The following is a 20,226-nucleotide window of genomic DNA, read 5'->3' as shown; positions in this document are numbered from 1 at the left end:
TCTCTGTCCTTTGTGTTTCTAACGCCGCCAGCCGCCAGCCGCCAGCCGCCCCGCGCGCGCTCCGGAAGCTCCCGGTCTCAGTCTGGATCCAGTGAGCGCACCGGGATTCCGGTGTTCCGCGAGATGCCTGGTGGCGCACGCACCCGGATCACGGTCTCAGTCTGCTGTTTTGCGGGTGCCGACCACGAGCCCGCGTGCAAGTGGCTACCGCTTCCTGGCGCCCGAACGCGGCGGCTCCCACCCCCTTCTGTTTATCTTCTGATATCTGTGTGCGGTTTCACAGCTCCCCGCTTCGTACCTCAATACTCAGCGCTGGAGATGTTCATTTGTAGAGATCCAGATGCATCTTCCTGCGTCTCAGGCTGGTTCCGTGGTTGTTTAGGCTGGTCTGATACCTATCCAGCTCGACTCGGGGGACCGGCTGAAAACGGTGTCTCCTACTCCTCCGCCATCTTAACTATGTAGTTTTTGATGTAGTCCCACTAGTTCATTTTTAATTTTGTTTCCCTTGCCTTTGGAGATGTGTCTAGCAAGAAATTGCTGTGACTCAGGTCACAGACATTGGGGCCTGTTTTGTCCACAGGATTTTGATGGATTCCTGTCTCCTATTAGGTCTTTCATCCAGTTTGAGTCTATTTCTGTGTATGCTGTAAGAAAATGGTCCAGTTTCATTCTTCTGCATGTGGCTGTCCAATTTTACCAACACCATTTGTTGGAGAGACTGTCTTTTTTCCATTGGATATTCTTTTTTTTTCAGTATTGAAGGCTTTTATTTTTGCAATGTGCATGAGGGAAAAGAAGAAAGTCCTGATGGCCCTCCTCTGATTTAACAGAGCGATTTTGAATGTGTTTATATCATTTAGAAACAGCAGTCTTTCAATTTTAATACTAACACTAAGGCAAGAAATTATAGAGACTACCAATCAGAATTACGAATTTCTCTTTAAAGTTCAGTTTCTCAGATTATGACAACTATTTCTAAAGCCCTTGGAATTTCTTTTTTTTATTATTATGGTCATTTAACCACAGTATAGTACATCATTAGTTTTTGATATCGTGTTCAATGATACATTAGTTGCATATAACACCAAGTGCTCATCACAACACATGCCCTCCTTAATACCCATCATCCCATTACCCCATCCCCCCCACCCCTCCTCTCTGAAATCCTTAGTTGGTTTCCCAGGGTCCATAGTCTCTCATTGTTCATCTCCCTCTCTGATTTCTCCTGCATTTCAAAAACGGGAATAGGAATAGATGTGGGTCATCTCTAAGTGTGCAGAAATAATAATTTATTTTGAGACTTAGAAGAGTGAATGCACAGGAAACTCTTCCCACAACATATGGCAAGGAACAGGCGCTCATATGTGGTAGCCATTCTTACATTTATAGTTATAAAACATCTTGCGCCAGCAGCCCAAATATCGGACCACAGCTTGGAGTAAGAATTTACACCAATGGAAGGCCCTCTCCCTGGATCCTCAGATATATGCTTCTCAAACCCTAGGATGGGAGTCAGACAGACCTCCACGTGACTCCTTCATTCAGGTGTTGTATGACCTGCACCAACATTTCTTATCTGCATATTCAGAGTACCCATATCCTGACCTCTCTTCGTGCCAACTTGGCATAGCATTTTGCCTACAACACAACCCCAGATAGACTCAAGGAAACACAGGCATGAGAACTTGCTGTTTCACAGAAAGTAATGTGGGGGAAATGGGGAAAGAACTTCAATAAGATGTCAGATAACAACCCACTTTTAACATTCTCTATGTTTTTTAATGTTTTTTTATTATAGTATGTTAGTTACCTAAGCTCTGAACCCTCTTCCCTTTGTCTGTCTCTGCCTCTCTCTTTCTCTTTCTAAACTTCACATTCGGACATACTTCACTAAACTCAGATCAACACAGAAACCTCCTGAGGGTCTCTGCCCTTCAAAGACATTGAGAAGTCAGTCAACCATCTCCTTGGAGACAAATAGTTTATGTTCTTTTGTACATATCTTATAATTAAAAGATAATACTTGGACAACACTGGACAGAGTGCCTGTTAAGAAAAGCCTCGATGCTGGTGGTATTTATTATTATGCTCATTTCTGTTTTTCCTGGTGGTGGAGGAGGAAAGGTCCTCCCTTACTTGTCCATTCAAGAGAAACCATTGGCATCAATGCCCACACACATCCATGTGATGTCTCCCACCAACCCATAGGGAGATGACACACCCTTAGACAGAGGTAATGGGATGGAATTCATCACACAGGGTCAAGGTAAGATATAGAGTCTATGCCAGAGGCAGCAAACAAATTGGGGAAAAACAAGTACGTAGCCTGAGGGGATCTTCAATATGGCAGCTGCAATGAAGATATAGGAGAGGACGATGAGGAATGAACATCCCATCAGAACTGTGACACATACCAGGATCACACCCAAGGTGACAGAGGTTGTCTCATTCCCACAGGCCAAATTTAAGAGGGAAAGGGCATGGCAGCCAAAATGGTGTATCACATTAGACCCACAGAAGGTGAGGTGAAAAACTATCAGGGTCACCATCATCCCCATGACTGAGCCACCAGCCCAGGACCAGGACACTAGACGGGCACAGGAGCTGGTGCTCATAAGCACGTTGTACGTCAGGGGATGGGTGATGGCCGCATAGCGGTCATAGCCCATGACTGTGAGCAGGAAGGAGTGGGTGAAGCCAAATGTGAAGGAGAAGAACATCTGGCTTGCACAGGCCACAAAAGTGATGGTGCGATGGGTGGAGAGCAGGTCAGTCAGCAGACGTGGTGTGATGGCCAAGGTGTAAAGGATCTCGGAGATGGACAGGGCACACAGGAAAAGGTACATGGGCGTGTGCAGGCTGCGCTCACTCTTGACAGTGACCATGATAAGCAGGTTCCCCAGCAGTGTGAACAGGTACATGAGCAGGAACAGCAGGAAGAAAATGGGCAGGAGTGGTGGGGGGAAGTTGGAGAAGCCCACGATGATGAATTCAGACACCATGCTATAGTTCTGACCAACCACGGATGCTGCATCTGATGATGCCAGAAAGGGAATGAAGGTATATGGTTTATTCCATGATGGAGAAGCAGAATTCAGCATCAGAATACCTATCATGTGATTAGTTATATGAATAAACTAAAAAGGAAATGTCATATAATTATATCAACCTAGGCAGTAGTCCTGGATTGCTAAATTTCAATTCCTATTTATGATTTTTAAAATTGATTTTTAATTGATATGTAGCATTGTATTATTTTATATATACAGGATAATGCACATATCTTAGAGATCTTTAAAAAGCTTCTCAACAGGAAATTGACGAAGAGTTCCTTAGCTAACTAAGAATAGATACTGCAAAACTAGCAAATATTACATGAAGTGGGAAACTAGGGGTGCATTGTTTTAGAATCCGGAACAAGGCAAGGGTACTCACTGTCTGTGCTGCTCATTAGCAGGGAACTGAAAGCCTGGAGCGGTGCTTGCGGAAAGATATAGAAAGAAGGAATATCAGGATCAGAAGGGAAGAGACATGATCATCTACCTAAAAAGTAAAAGGATGAAGGTGGAATATATTTGAGACAAGCCAGAACACAAGTTGCAGAAGACTAGATCAACTTCCCAAACTCACAGTATTTCCCATGGAATTACACCCATAATCATCACGTTAAAGATAGAATTTAAGGAAAACATAAAATAACATTACCAATAGTGACACAAACCAATATAAGACAGTGCTCATACATTTTGGCCTCAGGATTTCTTTACACTAGAAACCTATTGAGTCTCTTAGAGGGCCTTATTTTGAGGGAGTGATAACTCTCCATTCTTACCATATTAGTAATTAAAACTGCGATTCTTTGGAAATATTTATTTATTAACCCATGGAAAAGAACAATAATCAACCTTTGATTCAACCTAAAGGAACAATCCACTCATGTTAATATAAGGAACACTTTAGGAAAGTAACTGCATTTAAAAAAACTCATGTAGTGAGTAGTGTGCCTTTGTTTTACATTTTTGCATTTTGGCCAATGTTGGCTGGATGGAAGACAAGATGATGCTTGCATCTGCTTCTTCATTCACCCTGGGGCAATATATGGTTTCAGCTGAAATACAAGACAAAAATACATCCTCACTTTCATTGGAAAAGTGAGGACCTGATGGCCCCCCAAAAGGCTCTCCAGGACCCTGGGGATCCTCATATCACACTTTGAAATCCTCTGGTTTAGAATATCTAGGAATTATCTAAGCACATGCACTATCTCCAAGGACAGAGATTTTAACCATGTATAGATATATAGAAGATGATCTGGGTACATGGAAAATACAGAAACCAATGTGCTCTCTTGGATGGATTGAGCTAATATACCAATTATGTCAGTTCTTCCTCAAATTATATTCTGTGCAACTGCATTTATTATTTAAGAAGTTAAATTTAAGAACTATCTTAAACTTCTTTCTGAAAAATAAAGTCAGTGTACTGGTCTTCTTAAAATGGAGTACACTGTACTGGTCTTCTTAAAATGGAGTACACAAGAGATATAGAGATATCCCTCTGTATATTGAGACTCACTATAGACTCGGAATCATTTAAAAAGTGTGACAATGGAACAGACGTACATGATATTTGTGATACATGGAATCACACAGGTTGGCTATCTAAGAAAATACCCTTGCCTGACTCTAAATCCAATAGGTGATAAAGGTGGGAGCACAAGCCAAACGGAACAAATGGACTGTGTACTGGTTTGTGGTGGGAAAAATGGTCATTTTATGAGTTGGTGCAAATCTGAATTCCTGCTAAGATCACACCCAAGGTAGATGGATTTCACACATAAAATGAAATATAAAGTTAATAGGAGAAGGCTTGGGATCTCAGAGTGAAGAAGGACTTCTTAACCAAAGCTCAAAAGCACAAATATTAAGGTGATATGGAGAAAGAGGAACTCTTTTACACTGTTGGTGGGAAGGCAAACTGGTGCTGCCACTCTGGAATACAGTATGGAGATTCCTCAAAAAGTTAAAAATGGAACTACCCTATATCCACCAATTGCACTACTACATATTTACCCAAAGAACACAGAAATACTGATTCAAAGGGATACATGCACTCTGATGTGATAGCAGCATTCCCTGCAATAGCCAAATTATGGAAACAGCTCAAGTGTTGAGTAAAGAAAATGTGGATTATACACACAATGGAATATTACTCAGCCATCAAAAAGAATGAAATCTTGGCATTTGCGACAACATGGTTGGAGCTAGAGAGTGTTATGCTAAGTGAAATATGCCAGTTAGAGAAAGACCAATACCATATGATTTCACTCATGTATGGAATTTAAGAAACGAACAAAAGAGCAAAGGGAAAAAAGAGAGAGAGAGAGTGAGAGGCAAACCAAGGAAGAGACTCTTAAGTACAGAGAAAAAACTGTTGATTACCAGAGGGTAGGGGGTGGGGGGTGGGAGGAATAGGTGATGGGGATTGAGGATTTCACTTGTGATGAGCACCAGGTGTTGTATGGAAGTGTTGAATTAGTATATTAAACACCTAAAACTAATATTATGCTATATGTTAACTAGCGGGACTGAATTAACAGCTTAGAAAATACACAAAATATGTATATGTGTGTTTTATGTATAAATGAGTATTTGAATTTCATGAGCGTATCTTCTGTAAGTGCTGATGCCATTCTCTGGAGATAAATGTTCACTGCTCAGGAAAGGAAACAGACATGAAAGTTTCCCCAAGGATTTTGTTCAACAAAGGATATCAAAGATCCATGAATAGGCAGGTGGAATTTGGGAAAAGGGCCTTTGCATTGCTGAAAATTGACCAGGAAATACTATCTAGAAGAAATAAGGAACCAGTGACATTCAGAAGGAGAAACCTCAATGCAGAAATGAGCCAAGGATATGAGCAGAGAATTCACAGAAGGAGTTACACGGGCACAAAAAGGATGGTTTTAAGACAGGAAAGGAGAGAGGAAAATCACCAGGGACTTTCACTGTACACTTATTCATTTACCCAGACTAGAAAGAGCCCAGTGATAATTGAAGTTTGGGCAGAAAGCATCCTCATGATCTGCTGGTAAGAATCGAGACTGGAGAAGCACAGACTTCACCTACTCTGTGCACCAGGACACGTGCTCCTGACCACCTATATTGATGGCTCACACCTGTTTGAAGGGAGCACGTCAGAGGATGTTTAGGTACCAGTGCTTGAAGTGAGGAAATGAACAAGCCTTCTTGGTAACCATAATTGGGAAGAGGTCAGGTTACATGGACTGGAAGCAAATACTGGGTCCCCAGGTAGGGGTTCAATGCACACACAGGCAGTGTAAAGGAACCTGTTAAATGATCTTGAGTGAATGAAGCAAAGGCAGATGAACACTCTAGCATAATTCCATTTGGGCACACTAAAATTAGAGCACCTGAAATTATTCTGGACCATGCAGTAAGGGTGTATACATGTCACTATTCATTTGTGAAAACCCACAGAATGAGTAACACAGCCAACCCTAATGTAACCTATGAGTTCAGTTAATAATAACGGAATTGTATTGGTCACTAACTGGAACAAATGGACCACAAGAGTACCAGATTGAATAACCTTTAGCAACAACCCTGACCTCAACCCACCAGATGCCAGTAGCGTCCCCTCCCTCCCTATGAGCTGGGACAACAAAAAAGAGCCTCCAGGTATCCACAAACATTTTGGGTTCGGGGGCAAAATCAGCCCCAAACAAGAATACAAACTTAGAAGCTGCACAGGGCAGTAGTTTGGGTTAAACCACAAGACACAAAGTGGGCAACGTGAGAAGATCCCCCAGAAGCTGCCCAAGGCTAAGAGCTTGTCTTATGACCCTTCTCCCAGGCTTGTCCCCATCCCCAGTCTAGATCTTGCTCCCCACAACTGTCTGAGTATTGCCACCTACCCTGTCCCACCTGGTCCCCCTCAGTCTGGGCTGCCTCTCCCAGGAAGCAGGCAGCAAGGGAGGGCAGAAGAAGCTCTCCTGCCTGGGGCTGTCAGTGGCACACAGGGGCAGGTGCGAGGCCAGACCTCAGGGTTTCTGGAACTGATGCTGTGTACTTCATCCCTGCTGCAGTTTCCCAGCAGGCTGCTCCCCAGGGCCTCCCTGGGACACGAACATGCAAGGCTGCCCTCAGGGTCTGAAGAGGTCAAGAGGATCATCAGAGGGCCTCCGGGACCTGCTGCCTCTACTCCTTCCTCCAACACTCCAACACAACCAAGGCTCCCTGCTGTCTCTTTCTACAAAAATGGTCCAGCCCCTGATGGTAACTAGCAGCTCGCAGTCTTGGGGCCACAGTACTGTATTAGATGCCCTCAAATCCTTGTTGTCAGGGGAGGGTAGAGGAAGGTAGGAGCTGGAGCAGCCCAAAGTGGGAATCCAGGGCTCTGCCCTGGGGTCAGGGTAGCTGGAAATCTTCCCAGAATAAGGGTAATTTAGAGCTGAGTCTTGCAGGATGGTTTCTCTTGGTTGATGGAAGTGTTCAGTGTCTTCTGCCCAAACTGAATAGCCCCATTTCTCCTCTTGGTCGATTTACCCTATCTCTGTTGTCATGGTATCCAAGCCAGTGAATCCATTTAGTGTGTGCATCCTTGGGCTCTAATAACACATTTGGTCTTTGTCCAGTTCCTGAGACACAGCCTCTAGGCCCCTGTCTCAGGAGTGTTATGGTGGCTTGGTGATGAGTGGTGGCTGGGGACTCCTGGATAGTTTTAGGAAGGGGGCTGCTCACCAGAACAACCAAGGGGTGATTAGAGACTTGGAACCTCCAGGGAGGGGAGAGGTGCTACAGATTCATACTCAATAAGGATGAAGGATTTAAGCAATCATGTCTGTGTAACCAAACCTCCATAAGGACTCCCTAAACAATGGGATTCAGAAACCTTCCCAGCTGGTGAACACATGGCGGTTCTAAGAGGGTGGCATGTCCAGAGAGGGCATGGAAGTTCCTCCCTCCTTCCTCTATACCTTGCAGGATGCATCTCTTTTGTTTGGCTGTACCTGAGTTGTTCTTTCATAAAAAACTGAGAAGAGTTAAGTGTGAATTTTCCTGATTTCTGTGAGTCATTCTACAAATTGTCCAACGGAAATGGGGGAATGTGGAAACCCCCACCTTTGTAGCCACATCAGACAGAACTGTGGGTAACTGGGGCAGTGAATACTTGTGACTGGCATCCCCAGGTAGTTAGTGTCAGAATTGAACAGAATTATAGGACACCAAGATGGTGTCTGGGTAGTTGTAGAATTGGTTGTTGGTGTGGAAAGAACTCACACATTTGCTGTCTTGAGTGTTAGAAGTAGCAACAGTTCACTTCCTGTCTCCCTCAATCCAATCAGCAACACTATCCATTATCTGTCTGAAATCAACCCCAGTTTGCCACTACACCCTATCCAGAATGCCCTCATACCCCTCTTCTCATCTCTTTCTGCAACTGTCCACACCGCCTGCTCTCAGCAGGCTGCTTCCCTCACACCAGCCAGAGGGGGTGTCTACAAACAGGAATTTGACCATTCTGCTTGTGCTTGAAATCTACCTGTGGTACCACCACTTTGGAAAAGTGTTTGGCAGTATTTATTCAAGATGAACATAGGTATTCCCTATGAGTTGGTATTTACACACATAACTATAGACACAACAAAACACATAAGTATTAATCCACTAAAAGACATGTACTAAATGTCATAAGAACACTCTCATAGGAAGTCTTGACTGGAAACATCCATGAATATATTCACATAATGGAATACAGCTCTTTCCTCTATGTATTTATTTTTTTATTATATTTTTGGCATTATGTAAGGGATTCATTTTCTATTTTTTTAAAATAATTTTTTATTATGTATGTTAATCACCATATAGTACATCCCTAGTTTTTGATGTAAAGTTCCATGATTCATTACTTGCATATAACACCCAGTGCACCAGGCAATACGTGCCCTCCTTAATACCCATCACTGGCCTATCCCAATCCCCCACCCCCCTCCCCTCTAAAGCCCTCAGTTTGTTTCCCAGAGTCCATAGTCTCTGATGGTTCATCCCCCCTTCTGTTTACCCCCCCTTCCTTCTTCCCTTTCTTCTCCTACCAATCTTCCTACTTCTTATATTCCATAAATGAGTGAAACCATATGATAATTGTCTTTAAAAAACATTTATGGATTGTTTATTCCAGCTCTTTGAAAAATGTCATGGTATTTTGTTTGGGAAACAATCCTAAAATTTTTGTGGAATCAGAAAAAACCCCGAATCACCAAGGAAATGTTGAAAAAGAAAAACAAAGCTAGGGCATCACGTTGCCTGATTTCAAGCTATACTAAAAAGCTGTGATCACCAATACAGCATGGTACTGGCACAAAAACAAACACATAACCAATGGAACAGAATAGAGACTCCAGAAATGACCCTCGACTTTATGGTCAACTAATCTTTGACAAAGCTGGAAAAAACACCCAGTGGAAAAAAGACAGTCTCTTCAATAAATTGTGCTAGGAAAATTGGACAGCTATATGCAAAAGAATGAAACCTGACCACTCTCTCACACCATACACAAAGATAAACTCCAAATGGATGAAAGATTTCAATGTGAGACAGGAATCCATCATAATCATAGAGGAGAACATAGGCTGTAACCTCTTTGACATCAGCCACAGAAACTTCTTTCATGACATGTCTCCAAAGGCAAGGGAAACAAAAGAAAAAATGAACTTGTGGGACTTCATCAAGATAAAAAACTTCTGCACAGCAAAGGAAACAGTCATCAAAACAAAGAGGCAACCCACGGAACGGGAGAAGATATTTGCAAATGACACTACAGATAAAAGGCCGGTATCCAAGATGTATAAAGAACTTCTCAAACTCAATACACGAGAAACAAATAATCAAATCAAAAAATGGGCAGAAGATATGAACAGACACTTTTCCAATGAAGGCATTCAAATGGCTAACAGACACATGAAAAAATGTTCAACATCATTAGCCATCAGGGAAATTCAAATCAAAGCCACATTGAGATAACACCTTCCACCAGTCAGAATGGCAAAAATTGACCAGGCAAGAAACAACAAATGTTGGAGAGGATGTGGAGAGAGGGGAATCCTCTTACACTGTTGGTGAGAATGCAAGCTGGTACAGCCACTTGGGAAAACAGTGTGGAGGTCCCTCAAAAAGTTAAAAATAGAGCTACCCTATGACCCAGCAACTGCACTCCTGGGTATTTACCCCAAAGATACAGACGTAGTGAGGAGAAAGGCCATATGCACCCCAATGTTCATAACAGCACTGTCCACAATAGCTAAACTGTGGAAGGAGCCGAGATGCCCTTCAACAGATGAATGGATAAAGAAGATGAGGTCTATATATACAATGAACTATTACACAGCCATCAGAAAGAACAATTACCCAATATTTGCAGCAACATGGACGGGACTGGAGGAGACTATGCTAAGTGAAATAAGTCAAGCAGAGAAAGACAATTATCATATGGTTCACTCATTTATGGAACATAAAGAATAGCAGTGAGATAGGTAGGAGAAAGAAGGGAAAAATGAAGCGGGAGTAAACAGAAGGAAGAATGAACCACGAGAGACTATGGACTCTGGGAAACAAACTGAGGGTTTCAGAGGGGACGGGGGTGGGGGATTGGGTTAGTCCGGTGATGGGTATTAAGGAGGGCACGTATTGCATGGAGCACTGGGTTTATACGCAAACAATGAATCATGGAACACTACATTAAAAACTAATGATGCAGTGTATGGTGACTAACATAACGTAATAAAAAATTAAAAAAAAATTTGTGGGTCCCCATTGCCCTTAGAACAAACTCCTCAGGTGGACACCATGGTCTTGCATGCTCTTGCCCCTTCCCCAGTCTGCCTTCAATTCCAGAATCACACTAGTGACATCTAACTCTCCCTGGTGCACTGAACATACCATTCTCCCAAATACACCATGCCTCTGTCACCCTGAGCCTTTGGGCTTGCTGGACCCCCTGTCTGGAAACCCCTCTTCCACCTCCCTGCCTCACCTGAATCATACCTACTCACCCTTCAGGTCTCCCTATAGACACCACCAATTTCAAAGTCTCTGAATCCAGGCTGGGTCTGTGACCCACATTTAGCTTCTGCAGACCCCTAGTCTGTCCCCAACAATCCTCTGACCACTCTGTGCTGTCATCTTTGATTATATGACAGCTTCTCTTGGTGGACCATGAAAAGGACAGAGCATGGCCCTAGCCCTTCGTCATTGCTGGATTCAAGCACCTAGAATATTTCCATATAAAATAAGACTTGAATAACATTTCTTGACTCTACGAATGAATAATTGAGGGCAAAGGGCTGTTAGGACATATAGCACTCATTTCTGTTCATGATCATGGCCAATGACTGCACTGCTATGTGTCCATCTGCCACTCCCTGAGGTACAATGTGCTCATGAGTCCCCATGACTGTGCCGTCTCCTGTCCGGGTGTTGGGGTGGTCTCTGTCATGGGGATGATGGTGACCCTGATAGTTTTTCACCTCACCTTCTGTGGGTCTAATGTGATCCACCATTTTTGTCTACCATGTTCTTTCCCTCCTAAAGTTGTCCTGTGGGAAGTAGACATCCTCTGTCACTTTGGGTGTGATCCCGGTGTGTGTCACAGCTCTGATGGGCTGTTTATTCCGCATCATCCTCTCCTCTGTTTCTGTTGTGGCTGCCATATTGAGGATCCCCTCTGAATAGGACAGGCACAAGACCTTCTCCACATGTGTGTTCCATCTCACTGTGGTCATTGTGCACTATGGTTTTGTCTCCGTTATCTACCTCAAACCCGTTCTATGCTGGTAACACTCTGGGGACCACCGGTATACAGTCTTCACCCTCTTTCTCAGCCTTATCATTTTCAGTCTCAGGAATAAGGAGCTCAAGAATGCCATAATGGAACGCTTCTAGAGAAAATTCAGTCCCCTAAGCTCCTGATGGTCAGTTTGGTGGTAAGGAAATAATGCAGGAGGGCTAGGAATAATAACATCTGTCTCTATAAAACTGTTGTAGGGTTTCATGTGTATGAAAATACACACATCCATAGGTGATAGATGCATGTTTGGTATTTGTTTTCCTCCAATTTTTTTGCCCCCCTTGCATGGGATCTCCTGCTCTTGACCCTGTGTGATGAAGTCCATTCCATTACCTCATCGGAGAATGTGTTACCTACCTAAGGGCTAAAAGGCAGCATCATGTGAGTGTGTCTGGGCACCGACGCACAGGGTTCTTCTTGAATGCACAAGCAACAGAAGACTTGCCTCTCTACACCAAACAGATAAACAAAAATAAGCATAATAATAAATGCCCAAAGCATTGACCCTTTTCTTTTTCTTTTCTTTTCTTTTCTTTTTATTATTATGATATGTTAGTCACCATAGAGTACATCATTAGCTTTTGATGTAGTGTTCTGTGATTCATTGTTTGCGTATAACACCCAGTGCTCCATGCAATATGTGCCCTCCTTAATACCCATCACCGGACTAGACTATCCCCCCACCCCTTCCCTTCTAAAACACTCAGATTGTTTCCTGGAGTCCATAGTCTCTCAAGTTTATCTCGCCCTCTGCTTCCCCCCACTCCATTTTCCCCTTCCTTCTCCTAACAATTTCCCTGCTATTCTTATGTTCCACAAATAAGTGAAACCATATGATAATTGTCTTTCTCTGCTTAACTTATTTCACTTAGCATAATCTCCTCCAGTCCCATCCATGTTGATGCAAATGTTGGGTAATTGTTCTTTCTGATGGCTCTTAGTCCATTGTATATATGGACCACATTTTCTTTATCCATTCATCTGTTGAAGGGCATCTCGGCTCCTTCCACAGTTTAGCTATTGTGGACAGGGCTGCTATGAACATTGGGGTGCATATGGCCTTTCTCCTCACTACGTCTGTATCTTTGGGGTAAATACCCAGGAGTGCAGTTGCTGGATCATAGAGTAGCTCTATTTTTAACTTTTTGAGGGACCTCCACACTGTTTTCCCAAGTGGCTGTACCAGCTTGCATTCTCACCAACAGTGTAAGAGGATTCCCCTCTCTCCACATCCTCTCCAACATTTGTTGTTTCTTGCCTGGTCAATTTTTGCCATTCTGACTGGTGGAAGGTGTTATCTCAATGTGGCTTTGATTTGAATTTCCCTGATGGCTAATGATGTTGAACATTTTTTCATGTGTCTGTTAGCCATTTGAATGCCTTCATTGGAAAAGTGTCTGTTCATATCTTCTGCCCATTTTTTGATTTGATTATTTGTTTCTCGTGTATTGAGTTTGAGAAGTTCTTTATACATCTTGGATACCGGCCTTTTATCTGTAGTGTCATTTGCAAATATCTTCTCCCATTCCGTGGGTTGACTCTTTGTTTTGATGACTGTTTCCTTTGCTGTGCAGAAGTTTTTTATCTTGATGAAGTCCCACAAGTTCATTTTCTCTTTTAAAAAAAAATTTTTTTATTATATTATGTTAGTCACCATACAGTACATCCCTGGTTTCTGATGTAAACAAACTGAGGGCTTCAGAGGGGAGGGGAATGGGGGAATGGGATAGTGTGGTGATGGGTAGTAAGGAGGGCACATATTGCATGGTGCACTGGGTGTTATACACAACTAATGAATCATCGAACTTTACATCATTTTCTCTTTTGTTTCCCTTGCCTTTGGAGACGTGTCATGAAAGAAGTTGCTGTGGCTAATGTCGAAGAGGTTGTAGCCTATGTTCTCCTCTATGATTTTGATGGATTCCTGTCTCACATTGAGGTCTTTCATCCATTTGGAGTTTATCTTTGTGTACAGTGTGAGAGAGTGGTCAGATTTCATTCTTTTGCATATATCTGTCCAATTTTCCCAGCACCATGTATTGAAGAGACTGTCTTTTATTCAAAGCTGTGATCACTAAGACAGCATGGTACTGGCACAAAAGCAGACATGTAGACCAATGGAACAGTATACAGAGTCCAGAAATGGACCCTCAACTCTATGGTCAACTAATCTTTGACAAAGCTGTTAAAAAGCAGAATTTTAATAAAAGATTTATTCCAGGACATGGGAACAGGGGAGCTAGATACTGCTTTGCTACATTATGAAGCTTCCTGAGTAAGACTGGCTGGAGTCAGAGGTATTGGCAACAGCACATTGGAAATACCACCTGCATCTCTTCTCTCCTGGTTGGTTTGATTGCCGGCCCTGAACAACAAGGTTTTTTGGTGGAATTCCATTTGCTCATGGATGATGGCCCCTTTTGCATTTGTTCACTTCAGTCTACTTAGGGGGAGACAGTGTGAAGAGAAATAGAGTCCCAAGGAAGGGGACTCTTTCCTGCTGTGTCCACTTTCAAGTGACAACCAGCAGAGAGGCATTCACCAGATGGATGCAGCTCAATAAGGTCATGACATATAGGATGTTTATATACACATCCATCCTAGTTTTTCTCTATCTCCATGGAACCCTGACTAATATACATTCTGAAGAGAAAAAGAAGCCTTGTAAAAATGTCACATTTCCATCTAAAGAGATCAGTCCAGACCTCCAGATCCCTGAGTGTCTTTCCTCTCTGTAAGTATTTCCACCAGGTCAGCCCCTGCAACTCAGTGTCCTCTCTGCTGATGTACATGTTTATGTATCCTTATTGTAAGGCAGATGCCCCATCACACAGGAGTTTTAGCATCTCTTCTGAGCTCACACAGTCCACAATGAGCACAGAGAAATTTCCTGGTGTCCTCCACTTCCTATTCTGCTGAGTTCATTGGGTGTAGACCACAGACCTTGGGCTGGGTACCCTATAGCTACATGGTTACGTGTGTCCTCACAACACACCCCAAGGGCCTTGCTGCCAATGAGCAAATCCTGCAGCTGGGCTATCAGGACTCCTTCACCTTTGCTGATGGACTTCTAAGGATACTCAGCCCATCTCATGAGTGATATGAATGCCCTAAGTTTTCTCCATAGAGAAGAATGGCCTAAGGATCTGGCTTGAAACTCATTTTATCATGAAACCAAATCAGATAGAATGACAGGATGCCTTGAAGTATAAAGAAAACAAGTCAGTTTTCTAGGGCCGCTGTAACAAGCACATAAACCTAGTGACTTAAAACCACACACATCTATCCTCTATGCTGGAGGCCAGAAGCCAATTTCAGGGTCACCAGGTGTGAGTCAAGGTGTGAGCAGGGCTGTGTCCTTCAGGGGATCCGGGGGGAATCTGTCTCCTTCTTTCCCAGCTTCCAGAGGCAGCAGGCATTCCTTGGCTCAAGTTTCCCGTTCCAGTGTCACAGCCCATACTTCTCTGTCTGTCTGACGCCTCCTGCCCCCTTTTAGAAGGACACATGCAATTGTAGCAGGCCCATCTGGATGACCCAGGGCAATCCCTCTGTCTCAGATCCTTAACTGCATCTCATCTGCCCTGGGTAAGGGAACATAGTCATAGGCTCTGGATAAGGACATCTTAGGTGGCATTAGTCATTAACATCAATAATTGTAAAACAATGAAATGGAACCCCAGGGTCTCATTGTCAGTGTTGATGTGACAAAGTGTCTCAGTAGCTGTTCTGGAGTCAGTGTTTCTCTCTTGCTGTGTGAAAGGGGAGTGTGTGCCTGGAGCTGCACTTGTTTGCTTTCCTGAAAGGTGTCTATTCCTTCTAATGACAGCTTTCCTCTCCCAGTCAGGACAACACATCTTTCTGCAGGCACTGAGAGAGTTGTATTCCTGATCACTAACGGAGCTCACATGCAGAATGTAATGGATTCCTGCCTCACCACTTCAGGGCAGTGTGACTGGGGAAAAATCATCTCTCAGACTGGCATTTTCTGTATTTTTTAAAACATATAGTGTTTTATTAGTTTCAGAGGTTGAGTACAGTGATTCTTCAGTCTTATATAATGTCCCCTGCTCATGACACCACGTGCCCTCCTTAATGCCCATCACCCAGTTACTACACATCCCCTCACTCCCCTTCCCTCTCCTCCAAAATCCCTCAGTTTGTTTCCTGTCATAAAGAGTCTCTTATGGTTTGTTTCCTGCTCTGATTTCGTCTTGTTTTATTTTTTCCTCCTTTCCCCTAAGTTTCTCCATTTTGCTTCTTAAATTCCAAGTATGAATGAAATCATATGATAATTGTCTTTCTCTATTGTGTATATATATATATATATATATATATATATATATACTCACATCTCTTTTATCCATTCATCTGTTGATGGATATCTGGGCTGTTTCCATACTTTGGCTATCATGGACATTGCTGCTACCAACATTGGCATGCAGCTGCCCCTTCAAATCACTATGTTTATATCCATTGGATAAATACCTAGTAGTGCATTTGCTGGATCATAAGGTAGCTCTATTTTTAACTTTTTGTGGAACTTCCATACTGTTTTCCAGAGTGGCTGCAACAGCTTGCATTCCCACCAACAATGTAAGAGGGTTCCCCTTTCTCCACATCCTCGCCAACATCTGTCATTTCCTGATTTGTTAGTTTTAGGCATTCTGGCTGTGTGACATTCTATCTCATTGTGATTTTGATTTGTATTTCCCTGATGCTGCATGATGTTGAGCATTTCTTCATATGTCTCTTGGCCATTTGGATGTCTTCCTTGGAGAAATATCTGTTCATGTTCTCTGGCCATTTCTTGATTGGATTTTTGTTCTTTTGGTGTTGAGTTTGATAATTTCTTTATAGATTTTGGGTACTAGCCCTTTATCTGATATGTCATATGCAAATATCTTTTCCCATTCTGTTGTTTGTCTTTTGGTTTTGTTGACTGTTTCCATTGCTGAGCAAAAGCTTTTTGGCTTTTTTAAAAAAATTATGTTACGTTAGTCATCATACAGTACATTATTAGTTTTTGATGTAGTCCCACTAGTTCATTTTTACTTTTGTTTCCCTTGCCTTTGGAGATGTGTCTAGCAAGAAGTTGCTGTGACCCAGGTCACAGACATTGCTGCCTGTTTTCTCCACAGGATTTTGATGGATTCCTGTCTCCTATTAGGTCCTTTATCCAGTTTGAGTCTATTTCTGTGTATGCTGTAAGAAAATGGTCCAGTTTCATTCTTCTGCATGTGGCTGTCCAATTTTACCAACACCATTTGTTGGAGAGACTGTCTTTTTTCCATTGGATATTCTTTTTTTCAGTATTGAAGGCTTTTATTTTTGCAATGTGCATGAGGGAAAAGAAGAAAGTCCTGATGGTCCTCCTCTGATTTAACAGAGCGATTTTGAATGTATTTATATTGTTTAGAAACAGCAGTCTTTCAATTTTAATACTAACACTAAGGCAAGGAATTATAGAGACAACCAATCAGAATTATGGGTTTCTCTTTAAAGTTTACTTTCTCACAATATGACAACAATTTCTAAAGTCTTTGGAATTTCTTTCTTTCTTTTTTATTATGGTCAGTTAGCCACTGTATGGTACATCTTTAGTTTTTATGTTGTGTTCAATGATTCATTAATTGCATTTAACACCAAGTGCTCATCACAACACATGCCCTCCTTAATACCCATCACCCCATTACCCATCCCCTCACCCCTCCCCTCTGAAATCCTGTTTGTTTCCGAGGGTCCATGGTCTCTCATGGTCCATCTCCCTCTCTGATTTCTCCTGTATTTCAAAAACGGGAATAGTAATAGATGTGGGTCATCTCTAAGCGTGCAGAAATAATAATTTATTTTGAGACTTAGAAGAGTGAATGCACAGGAAACTCTTCCCACAACATTTGGCAAGGAACAGGCACTCATATGTGGTAGGCGTTCTTACATTTATGATTATAAAACATCTTCTGCCTGCAAAGCCCAATATCGGGCCACAGCTTTGAGTAAGAATTTACACCAATGGAAGGCCCTCTCCCTGGATCCTCAGATATATGCTTCTCAAACCCTAGGATGGGAGTCAGACAGACCTCCACGTGACTCCTTCATTCAGGTGTTGTATGACCTGCACCAACATTTCTCATCTGCATATTTGGAGTACCCATATCCTGACCTCTCTTCGTGCCATCTTGGCATAGCATTGTGCCTACAACACAACCCGAGATAGACTCGAGGAAACACAGGCATGAGAACTTGCTGTTTCACAGAAAGTAATGTGGGGGAAAAGGGGAAAGAACTTCAATAAGATGTCAGATAACAACCCACTTTAACATTCTGTATGGTCTTACCTAAGCTCTGAACCCTCTCCCCTTTGTCTGTCTCTGCCTCGCTGTCTCTTTCTCTTTCTCCACTTCACATTCGAACATACTTTACTAAACTCAGATCAACACAGAAACCTCCTGAGGGTCTCTGCCCTTCAAAGACATTGAGGAGTCAGTCAACCATCTCCTTGGAGACAAATAGTTTATGTTCTTTTCTACGTATCTTATAATTAAAAGATAATACTTGGACAACACTGGACAGAGTGCCTGTTAAGAAAAACCTTGATGCTGGTGGCATTTATTATTATGCTCATTTCTGTTTTTCCTGATGGTGGAGGAGGAAAGGTCCTCCCTAACTTGTCCATTCAAGAAAAACCATTGGCATCAGTGCCCAGACACATCCATGTGATGTCTCCCACCAGCCCATAGGGAGATAACAAACTCTTAGACAGAGGTAACGGGATGGAATTCATCACACAGGGTCAAAGTAAGACATAGAGTCTATGCCAGAGGCAGCAAACAAATTGGGGAAAAACAAGTACCTATCCTGCTCTGTTACCTATGGGTGCATCCAACAATACCTATTCAGTATTTTCATATACGGAGTTCCTACAACAGTCCTATGGAGAGAGTTGTTATTATTTTCAGCCATGCCATCATATTGCCTCACCACCAAATGGGTCTTCAGGAGCTTAGGGGACTGAATTTTCTCTGGAAGCTTTTCTTTATGGCATTCTTGAGCTCCTTATTCCTGAGGCTGAAAATGATCGGGCTGAGAAAGGGAGTGAAGACTGTATAGGTGGTGGCCATCAGAGTGCTACTGTCCATAGAATGGGGGCCCTTGGGCTTGAGGTAGATAACGGAGGCAAAACCTTGGTGCACAATGACCACAGTGAGGTGGGACACACATGTGGAGAAGGTCTTGTGCCTGCCCTCGGCTGAGGGGATCTTCAGTATGGCAGCCACAATGAAGATATAGGAGAGGACAATGAGGAATGAACATCCCATCAGAACAGTGACACATACCAGGATCACACCCAAGGTGGCAGAGGATGTCTCCTTCCCACAGGCCAACTTTAGGAGGGAAAGGGCATGGCAGCCAAAATGATGTATCACGTTAGATCCACAGAAGGTGAGATGAAAAACTATCAGGGTCACCATCATCCCCATGACTGAGCCACCAGCCCAGGACCAGGACACTAGACGGGCACAGGAGCGGGTGCTCATAAGCACGTTGTACGTCAGGGGGTGGGTGATGGCCACGTAGCGGTCATAGCCCATGACAGTGAGTAGGATGGAGTGTGTGAAACCGCATGTGAAGGAGAAGAACATCTGGCTGGCACAGGCCACAAAGGTGATGGTGTGATGGGTGGAGAGCAGGTCAGTCAGCAGGCGTGGGGTGATGGAGAAGGTATAGAGGATCTCAGAGATGGAGAGGGCGCACAGGAAGAAGTACATGGGCGTGTGCAGGCTGTGCTCACTCCAGACAGTGGCCATGATGATCAGGTTCCCCAGCAGCGTGAACAGATACATGAGCAGGAACAGCAGGAAGAAGACAGGCAGGAGATGTGGGGGGAAGTTGGAGAAGCCCACAAGGATGAATTCAGACACCATGCTATAGTTCTGACCAACCACAGATGCTGCATCTGGTGATACCAGAAAGGGAACAAAGGTACATGGTTTATTCCATGAGGGAGAAGCATAATTCAGCATCAGAAAACCTATCACGTGATTAGTCACATGAAAAAACTAAAAAGGAAATGTCATATAATTATATCAACGTAGGCAGTAGACTTGGATTACTAAGTTTCAATTCTTATTTATGATATTTTAAATTGATTTTTAAAAAATATTTTATTATGTTATGTTAGTCACCATATAGTACATCATTAGTTTTTGAAGTAGTGTTCCATATTAAAATTGATTTTTAATTGATATATAACTTTGCATTATTTTATATATACAAGATAATGCACATATAAAAAGTTTTAAAAAGCTTCTTCTCAACATGAAATCGACTAGGACTTAACTAAAGAAGAATAGATACCGC

General features: G+C 42.8%; 2 protein-coding genes and 1 pseudogene across 2 annotated transcripts; 1 reads left to right on the top strand and 2 right to left on the bottom strand.

The window, feature by feature from the left end:
* Window positions 1-2,264: 2,264 nt before the first annotated feature.
* LOC103677194 (olfactory receptor 10H3-like) lies at window positions 2,265-3,026 on the bottom strand. Its single transcript, XM_008706433.2, has one exon. The coding sequence runs from the start codon at window positions 3,003-3,005 to the stop codon at window positions 2,265-2,267; it is 741 nt and encodes a 246-aa protein (XP_008704655.2). The 5' UTR covers window positions 3,006-3,026.
* Window positions 3,027-7,283: 4,257 nt separating this feature from the next.
* LOC103677193 lies at window positions 7,284-11,990 on the top strand (annotated as a pseudogene).
* Window positions 11,991-18,860: 6,870 nt separating this feature from the next.
* Window positions 18,861-19,910, bottom strand: LOC103677168 (olfactory receptor 10H4-like). Its single transcript, XM_008706407.1, has one exon. The coding sequence runs from the start codon at window positions 19,887-19,889 to the stop codon at window positions 18,861-18,863; it is 1,029 nt and encodes a 342-aa protein (XP_008704629.1). The 5' UTR covers window positions 19,890-19,910.
* Between the last annotated feature and the right edge of the window lie 316 nt (window positions 19,911-20,226).

The sequence above is a fragment of the Ursus maritimus genome, unplaced genomic scaffold (genome assembly GCF_017311325.1).
Source record: "Ursus maritimus isolate PB19 unplaced genomic scaffold, ASM1731132v1 scaffold_14, whole genome shotgun sequence".
Classification (NCBI taxonomy): Eukaryota; Metazoa; Chordata; class Mammalia; order Carnivora; family Ursidae; genus Ursus; species Ursus maritimus.
The sequence above is the reverse complement of the archived record's forward strand: the minus strand, read 5'-3'. Positions and strand labels throughout refer to the sequence as shown.

Bases quoted from the DNA above. Each gene is read 5' to 3' on its own strand.
- LOC103677194 (XM_008706433.2), bottom strand. From the start codon at position 3,005: ATGGTGTCTGAATTCATCATCGTGGGCTTCTCCAACTTCCCCCCACCA.
- LOC103677168 (XM_008706407.1), bottom strand. From the start codon at position 19,889: ATGCTGAATTATGCTTCTCCCTCATGGAATAAACCATGTACCTTTGTT.